This window comes from Melospiza melodia, unplaced genomic scaffold, assembly GCF_035770615.1.
Source record: "Melospiza melodia melodia isolate bMelMel2 unplaced genomic scaffold, bMelMel2.pri scaffold_32, whole genome shotgun sequence".
Taxonomy (NCBI): Eukaryota; Metazoa; Chordata; class Aves; order Passeriformes; family Passerellidae; genus Melospiza; species Melospiza melodia.
In genome coordinates, this window is record NW_026948638.1 from 2,068,399 (window position 1) to 2,076,995 (window position 8,597).

The 8,597-nt window shown below is 61.2% G+C and overlaps 1 protein-coding gene and 1 long non-coding RNA gene across 2 annotated transcripts; both read right to left on the reverse strand.

The window, feature by feature from the left end:
- Positions 1-1,210: 1,210 nt before the first annotated feature.
- Positions 1,211-2,882, reverse strand: LOC134434090 (low affinity immunoglobulin gamma Fc region receptor II-like). The gene is made up of 4 exons (XM_063182785.1): positions 2,790-2,882; positions 2,210-2,230; positions 1,891-2,121; positions 1,211-1,620 (listed from the first exon to the last, which is right to left on the reverse strand). The coding sequence occupies exons 1-4, from the start codon at positions 2,818-2,820 to the stop codon at positions 1,211-1,213; spliced, it is 693 nt and encodes a 230-aa protein (XP_063038855.1). The 5' UTR covers positions 2,821-2,882.
- Positions 2,883-5,975: 3,093 nt separating this feature from the next.
- LOC134434080 (uncharacterized) lies at positions 5,976-7,021 on the reverse strand. Its single transcript, XR_010031804.1, has 3 exons — positions 6,968-7,021; positions 6,589-6,669; positions 5,976-6,348 (listed from the first exon to the last, which is right to left on the reverse strand). It is a non-coding gene; the product is annotated as an uncharacterized LOC134434080 (long non-coding RNA).
- Positions 7,022-8,597: the final 1,576 nt, after the last annotated feature.

Sequence of the window (8,597 nt, forward strand, 5' to 3'; positions counted from 1 at the left end):
CCCCAAGCTCCCCCAGTATCCCTGATGCCCCCTCAGTATCCCTGACCCACCCCACTTGCACCAACACCCTTAGCCCCCAGAATTCTGAGCCTGGCAGGGAGGGGGACCCCTGATAGACCCCCCAAAATCCCTGCAGGACCCTCCAACAGCTCCCCAGGCCTCTGAGCCATGGTCACTGGGGGCTGAGCCCCTCCCTGGTCAGGGGCTGTGGGTGCTGCCCTATGGCCCCCTTCTCTGGGGGCCTTCCAATGTCTCTCCATGACCCCCGTCCCCCCATTGTCACCCACCCACACGGTGCCACCAGTGCCAGGCCACAATGACACCCACAAGCAAGAGCAGGAACAAAAGGGCTCCACCGACCCCTGCGGCCACTGCAAGAAACAGAGGGGGACACATCAGGATCGCCCATCACCCCAGGGATCCTGCACTCCCTGGTGACCCCGTGTGACCCCACCTGTGTCCCTGTGTCCCCATGGTGTCACCTCCAGGACCAGCTCAGGGCTCAGTGCCTGGAACACACGGTGCCCATCCTGTCCCAGCTGATTGGTGGCCATGCACTGGTAGGTGCCTGAATGTTCCACATCGATGTCCCTGAGTTCCAGGAGGGGCCCCTGAGCCACCTCCTGCCCATTGTGCAGCCAGGTGAAGGTGACAGGGGCTGAGCCCACCTGCACCGAGCAGCGCAGGGTCACGGGGTCACCTGCACGCACCTGGTGTGACAGGGGACCTGGGATGATGGTGGCATTGGCCACAGGCACTGCAGGGACACAGACAGGGCTGAGGGCACAGGGAGGGGCTGGCAGCCAGTGTGGGGGGATAGGGACGGGAGGGGATGAGTGTGATCGGGGATAGTGGGGACAGGGCTAAGCGATGGATTTGTGGAGACAAGGGGAGTGGTGGAAGGACCCAAGAAAGGTCTCTGGGGGTCATGGAGTATCCCAGTCAGGGGTCCCTAGGAGCATGTGGGGGGCCCTGTGCCCATCCCCGCACTCACTGCAAACTGATGCGGAGCCGGGTGCTGCTCTTACGCACGGCCCCCCCTCAGAGCACACCTGACAGCTGTAATTCCCTGAGTGGGAGACGCCCATGGTGGGGACCAGCAGCTGCAGGGACTCCTGAGGGCCCCCCACCACTTGCCTGTCCCTGTGGAACACATGCAGGAGGGGGGCTCGGGGCCGCAGGGGGCTGGGGGTGCTGAGGCAGCTGAGAGTCAGGGGGAGGTGAAGGATGGCTCGGGGGGACCCTCCAGCACCTGCACTGGGAGGAGCTCGGGGCAGGAGATTGGAGGCAGTGGGGACAGTGACCCCAAGTCCTTGGGGAAGGGCTGTGGGGGTGTTGGGGTGGAAGCTGTGGGGTTCTCACCATGCACTGTCACTGTCACCGGCGCGGACACCACCCACTCCCTGTCTTTCAGCCAGCCCCTGCAGCGGTAGCGCCCACTGTGGTGCAGCTGGAGAGGGAACAGGGTCAGCTCTGTCCCATTTCGGAGCTCCACCAACAGCTTCTCTTCATGGTAGAAGGACACCCAGGTGCCCAGGTTGTTCCGCCGGGCCCGGCAGCGCAGTGTCACCGTGTCCCCCTCCAGCAGTGGCCGTGCCGGCACCTGCAGCACCAGCCAGTCTGGGGAACAAGTGGGTCCGGTCACATCAGGAGGCCTTGGAGGGTCCTGAAGGCACCACCCAATAGGGACCCCCCTAGTGGGTCACAGCGAGCACACTAGGGGTCCCCAATTCCAATACAGGGGCCCCTCCACACTGGCATGCTTTGGGTTGTTCCCATATGCAGGGGATGGGCTCTGGTCACAAAGGAGGTGACCCATGGAGCAGAGCCCACCCAGAGCCCTTGGGGTCCCCGCAGGTGCCAGGCTGGGGACACTCAAACCCCTCTTACCATCAGAGACTCTCACGGGGAGGCTGAGCCCAGTGCCGGTTCTGTTACACTCATAGGTGCCATTCTCAGTGACAGTGAGGCGGTCATGTCCCTGCTGTCCCCAGCGCTGCCCATCCTTGTACCATGTGGTGGCACTGGAGGTCCCCGAGCCCTGGCAGGTCAGTGTCACCCGGTCCCACAGAACTGCTGGCATCCAGGGGGGCTCCACGATGATCCAGGTGGTCTGAGTGCCTGTGGGTGACAGGGGACACCAGCCTGCCAGGGCCAGCGTGGGGCTGGGCACAGCAGGGTTGGGCCATGGCATCCCCTGAGGACTCACCAGCAAAGCCGAGTGTCTGGGCTGGAAGAGAGAAGGGACAGGGCTCTTTAGTTACAGCAGCACCAGAGCTCGGGTTATGGCATCACCCCCAGATTTCTCGTGTGGGGACACCAGAGTGGCACAGACCTCTCAGGAACTGGGGCTCCAGGGCCACCTTAGGCTGAGGCAGGACACAGGGACACCATGGACACCGTGGGATTGGGGATGCCAGGACCATCCCGTGCCGGCACAGGTCACCCCCACCAGTCCCATGGTCTCTGTACCCAGGGCCCATCTGCACAGTGCTTTTCCCCTAATTCCTGTCCTGGTCCCCCAGGCACCCTGTTCATGTCCCCACATCTTCACCAGTCCCACGATGCCTCCCTAAATTCCATCCCCCTGTTATTGTCCCCATGTTCCTTAACCCCCTCTCCTGTCCCTAAAGCCTCCCCACGACCCTGGTCACCTCATGCCTTGACTCTCCTGGCATTGGGGACCTCAGGGAACCCTGCAGCCCCCCTGTGCCCCCGCTCCCCTCCACTGGTCTCTGCCTCACCAGGGCCCATCCCCGTGGTGTCTGGCCCCTGCCAAAGGCACTCACCCCACAGGAGCAGCGCCACCTTCCCGGCCATCCCGGTGTCCCCAGCCTTGTGCACTGGCTGTCACTCGCTGCTGTGGCCACCGCTCCCCTGGCTGGCGGCTCTTTGGACGAAGGGGAAGGAAGCCAGGTCACGTCTTGTCCCCATGTGTAGGTGGCCCTTGGTGGGGGCAGGGTGGGGACAGGATGGGGGCAGGGTGGGGACAGGATGGTGGCAGGTTGGGGAACTTCTGAGAGATGGGGGTGATAGTGTGACATGGTGTTGCCAGAATTTTGAGGCTGAGGCTGTGTAGGGAGCCAGGGATGGGCGTCCATGGGAATGGGGTGCCCAGGGATGGGGTCCCAGGGGAATGGGGATCCCAAGGGTTAGGTAGACTCAGACTCAGGAATGAGGGTCCATGAACAACGTGGCCTCCAGGGACTTCTGATCATGGGATGGTGGCCAAGGATGTGGGTGCCAGGGTTAAAGGGGGCCCTGTGAGATTGGGGGTCCTGGGGGAATCAATGTCCCCAAGGGAAGGGGTGTCCCCGGATCTGGAATTACCAGGATGGGATCCCATGGAAATTGGGGCCCCAAGTGTTGGGTGGACTCAGACTCAGGAATGAGGGTCCAAGAACAACTTGGCCTCCAGTGATCAAGAGGTGGTGGCCAAGGGATGAGGGTGTCAGGGGAAAGGAGGGCTCTGTGAGAATGGGGGCTCTGTGAGAATGGGGGTCCTGGGGGAATGAATGTCCCCAAGGGAAGGGAGGTCCCAAGGGCTGGAATTAACCAGGATGGTGTTCCTTGGTGTTGGAGATCCTGGGGAATTGCAGTCCGGAGATGGGGACTCCAGGGAAGGGGCGACTGAAAGAAATGGGATTCCCATGTTTGGGATCCCAGGGGAAAGGGGGTGCCAGGGATGGGCAGTGGCTGGAGGGGCACAGGGGTCACAACTCCTTCCCTGGGTGCCTCAGGTTTTGGGGTGACACAGGGCCCAGCACTGCCCACCCACTCTGCTTGTTTTCTGGGCAAGCATCACATGGGGGTTCTGGATAGCTCTAACTCTGTGCCCTCCCCTGCTCTTGACTTTTACCTCTCTTTATTTCTCTATTTCCATTATTTTCTTCACTTTTGTGCCTGGTCCCCTCAGCCCCAGTTCCTGGCTCAGCAATCCTGGGGAGCACCTGAGTAGGGAACAGGTTGGGGGGACCCCGGGGGGGGGGGGAAAATGGGGTGTGAGGGGTGCAGGGAAGGGTGGGGAGGCTTTGGGGGATGTCTGCTTGTGCTCCCTCAACACTTTTACTTTCCTTTTCCTGGACAAGCAGGAAGAGGCCATTTGTGCTGAGAGTCAGATGGGAAAGGAAGGGGTTCTGTCCTGGGGGGGGCACATCCAGGGGGGTCTTGTCCAGGCAGGATCTTGTTCTGGGGGTGACCTGGATGAAACCAGTCCACGGGGTGGCACATCCTGGGGAGCCCTGTCAATGCAAGGGTGGGGCCCAGCCATGGCCCAGCCCCACTGCACAGGGATGGCCATTGCCCAGCCCTGCTCTAGCCAGCCCCAGGTGGCAGCCAGCACCTGAGGGTCCCCCCTGCCCCCTTGGCTTTGATTCTGGCAGCTTTAGAGATGCTGCAGAGGTGAGAATTCTGTGGGTGGAAAAAGTTCTTGGGTTTTGTTCTTCTTGTGGTTTTCTCAGCCCTGCAAGAAGCACAAAAGCCAGAGTGACACTAGCAGTGATCCTGTGAAGGCCTTTGATGGTTTTCAGAGCAGGGCTGGCTGGAAACCCACCCTGCAGGGGCAGCTGGGAGGGAACTAGACAGGAAATGCAGCAATTTATCAATTTGCCCCTGTCCCCAGGGTACTGAGAGAGCCCCAGGTCTACTGGAAAGAAAGCAACAACAATCTGCTCCTTAACCTGACAGGGACCTGGCTCCTTCCCAAGCTGAATTGACAGAGCTGAACAAACAAAAACCATTTCTCCCAGTTTAATCAAAGAGCTGTATTTTGGATCCAATAGGAGGGACAAGGCTCTGGGGAAGGGAATGGGGAGACTTTGGGGGTACTGGGAGCGCTGGGAGCACTGGAATGGGGAGCTCTGGGCAGCCCCACATGGGACCCCCACTCGTGGGCACCCCACAGACACGGTGAGCACCCATGGGAGCTTGGGGGGACACATGGTGGGTGCCCTCAGGCAGGGTACCCCAGTGCCCCCAGCGTCACAGCATGTCATCGTAGTCACAGGGGTCCCACTGTCCCTCGTTGGGTCCCGACAGCTCCACATTGGTCACTTGTGGATCCCGAGGTGGGGCAGGGCTGGGGGAGACCCATGGGGGCCCTGAGAGTGACACTGGTTGTGGGGACCTGGGTGGGGGTGACACCCGCGGGTGACGTGTCACTGTCACCCTCTGTACTCACCATCTGCCCATTTGGTGCCCACAATGTGCGGGGTTCAGCACTGCCCCTTCCTCCTGTGGGGATGGGGGGGGGTCTGGGTCATGTCTGGGGAGGGGGAGAGGGGAGTCCCAGCCAGAGCCCCCCACTCACCTCTCCTGGAGCTTCCTGGGAGCGGCAAGGGAAAGGGGAGGGGGTGACTGTGGGGACACCGGGACCCCTGATCCTTCCTGGGACCTCAGGAGCTCCAACCACCCACAGGATCCCCATATCCCCACTGCAGCCCCAAATTCCAATGGACTCCTGATTCCCCCAGGACACTCTGATCACCCCTGAACCTCCTGGAACTTCTGCAACACCGCAGTGCCCCCAGTCCCCCTGGTGCCCCCAACCCTCTGAGCCCCCAGAACCCCAAGCATGGCAGAGAGGGGGGCCCCCAAACTCCCACAGGACCCACAAAGATCCTCCAACATCCCAGCACAGCCCTCTAGGAGCTCTCCAAACCCTCCAGGAACTCCCAATGCACCACAATTTTCCTCAAAGCCCATCCGGGGATGGCCCTAGAGCACAGCTAAGACTCTCCAAATTCCCCAGAAATCCCCAGGAACCCCAGGTGAGGTCACTGCAGGCTCAGTGTCCCCCAGATCAGGTGCCCTCGGTGCTGCTGATCTCTGCCTCCACTCTGGGGCCTCCTCCTTACTCCAGGACCCCAATCCCCCCCCATTGTCACCCACCCTGGTGGTGCCACCAGTGACAGCCCCCGATGACAGCCAGGAGCAGGAGCAGGAACAGGAGGGTCCTGCCGACATTCACAGCCACTGCTGGGGACAGAGGGGACACACCAGGGTCAACCTGAACCTTGGGGTTCCTGAACACCCTGGTGACCCCGTGTGACCCCACCTGTGACCCAGGATGAGCCAGGTGTCACCTCCAGGACCAGTTCTGGGCTGAGAGCCTGGTGTCCTTCTGTCCCACCTGGTTGGATGCCACATACTGGCAGGTGCCTGAATGTCCCACATCAACAGCCCTGAGCTCCAGGAGGGGACCTTGGGCCACCTCCTGCCCGTTGTGCAGCCAGATGAAGGTGACAGGGGCTGAGCCCACCTGCACTGAGTGGTGCAGGGTCACGTTGTCACCCGCGTGCACTTGATGATACAGGGGACTTCAAGTGATGGTGGCATTGGCCATGGGCACTGTGGGAACAGAGACAAGGCTGAGGGCACAGGGAGGGGCTGGCAGCCAGTTTGAGGGGATAGGGATGAGGGGGATGGGTGTGATGGGGGACTTTGGGTATTGGGTCACACCACAGAGGAGTGAAGGGACTGAGGGTGGAGGCAAAGGGAAACAATAAAGGTGTCAGGGGGACATGGAGGTACCAAGGAAGGGGACCCGGGGGGTCTCTGGGGACTCCCCGTGCCCGTCCCCACACTCACTGTGCACTGTGATGCGGAGCCAGGCACTGCATTTCCGCACTGATCCCTCCTCTTGGGGTGCACCTGGCAGCTGTATTTGCCCTAGTGTGAGACGCCCACAGTGGGCACCAGCAGCTGCAGGGACCCCTGTGGGCCCCCCACCACCTGCCCATCCTGGTAGAACGCGTGCAGGAGGGGGGCTCGGGGCCGCAGGGGGCTGGGGGTGCTGAGGCAGCTGAGAGTCAGGGGGGACCCCTTGGTGGGCTTGGGGAACCCTCCAGCACTGGCACCGAGAAGCGTTCAGGGAAGGAGAGGGGAGCTAAGGACTGTGACTCTGAGTCTGCTGGGAGGTGGGTTTGGGGGTGTCAGGAGATTGCAGTTCTAGCCGTGGGGTGCTCACTGTGCACTGTCACTGTCACCGGCGCTGAGAGCACCCACGAGGACACGTTGGAGCTCACCCAGCCCCCACAGCAGTAGCGCCCACTGTGGTTCAGCTGCAGAGGGGAAAGGGACAGAACAGTCCCATTGAGGGACGCCTGCCCCTCCTTGTCCTCATAGCAGAATCGCACCTCAGTGACCGACATGTTCTCCCACTCCCTGTGCCGCCTCCCCACTGGTCTCTGTCTCACAGAGGTCAATCCCCGGGGTGTCATATCCATGTCCAGGGCACTCACCCCACAGGAGCAGCTCCACCTTCCCGGCCATCCTGTGTCCCCAGCCATGTGCACTGGCTGTCACTCACTGCCAGGGTGGCTGTCTCCTGGGTGGTGGCTCTATGGCCAAAGGGGAAGGAAGCGAGGTCAGGTCTCTTCCTCATGTGTAGGTGGCACCTGGTGGTGGCAGGGTGACCACAAGCTGGGGACAGGCTGTGGGCAGGGAGGGGACAGGATGGGGACAAGACAGAGTGGCAGAAGGTGGGACATGGGCCTGGCAGGAGTGAGGGGCACAGGGTGTTTGGAGATCCAGGGATCGGTTCCAGGAGAATGGGGAGCCCAAGGTATTGGGTCCCTGGGAATGGGGGTTCTGAGGAGGGGGAGTAACCAGCGACGGGGGTGCCATGGGAATGGGGGTGCCCAGGGCTGGAGGAACTAAAGGATGGAAGTCCCAGAACAATGAGGGCTCCAGGGATTTGGGGTCAGGGGATGGTTGTCCTAGGGATGAGGGTACCAGAAGAATGAGGGATCCAGTGGGCATGAGGGTTTCTGGGAGAATCAAAGTTCTGGGGGAAGAGGAATTTCTGGGGATGAAATGAATGGGAGAGGGTTCCTTGGGAATGAGGTTCTGGGCCATGGAGATCCTGGGGAATGTGAGTACTGGGATGGGGTCCCCAGGACAGGGGGACTGAAGGAATAGGGGTCCCATGGTTGGGTTCCCAGGGGAATGAGGGTGCCAGAGATGGGCAGCGGCTCGGTGGGTCCATGGGTTGGAGCCCCTTCCCTGAGTGCCTCAGATTTTGGGGTGACCCACAGCCCAGCACAGGGCTTGAAGTGTGCCAATGGCCTGGGGGTGACGCCAAGGAAATTCTGAAGGGCTCTGAGTCTGTGTGCCTCCAGCTCCCAGGGGCTTTTTCCATTCTTCATTTCCATTTCCTCCCTTTGATCCCTAAATTTCACAATGCCCCAGTTTGTTCCTTGATTATTCTGGGAAACAACAGAGCGGCGAATGAGTTGGGGGAACCCCAGAGTGGGGCTAGTAAGGGTTAGGGGTCTGCAGGCAGGGCTGGGGAGGCTGTGGGGCATGGGGGTGTCTGGCTGTGTGCCCCAACACTTTCACTTTTTCTGTCCTGCAGAGTAAGGAAGAGGCCGTTTGTGCTAAGTGTCAGATGGGGGGGAGGGGAGTTTTCTGCGATGGGGGGATCCTGTCCCAGGGGGGACACATGCTGGACAAGGGGGTCCTGTCCTGGGGAATGGCAGCTCCGGGGGGCTCCAGATTTCTCCATTCTTGCTCGTCTTCTGCAGGATCTGAGCCTGCAAGAGCAGCTGGGGAATGGAGCCCCAGCCAGGAAGGGGCTCCCAAATTCCTGCTCCTTG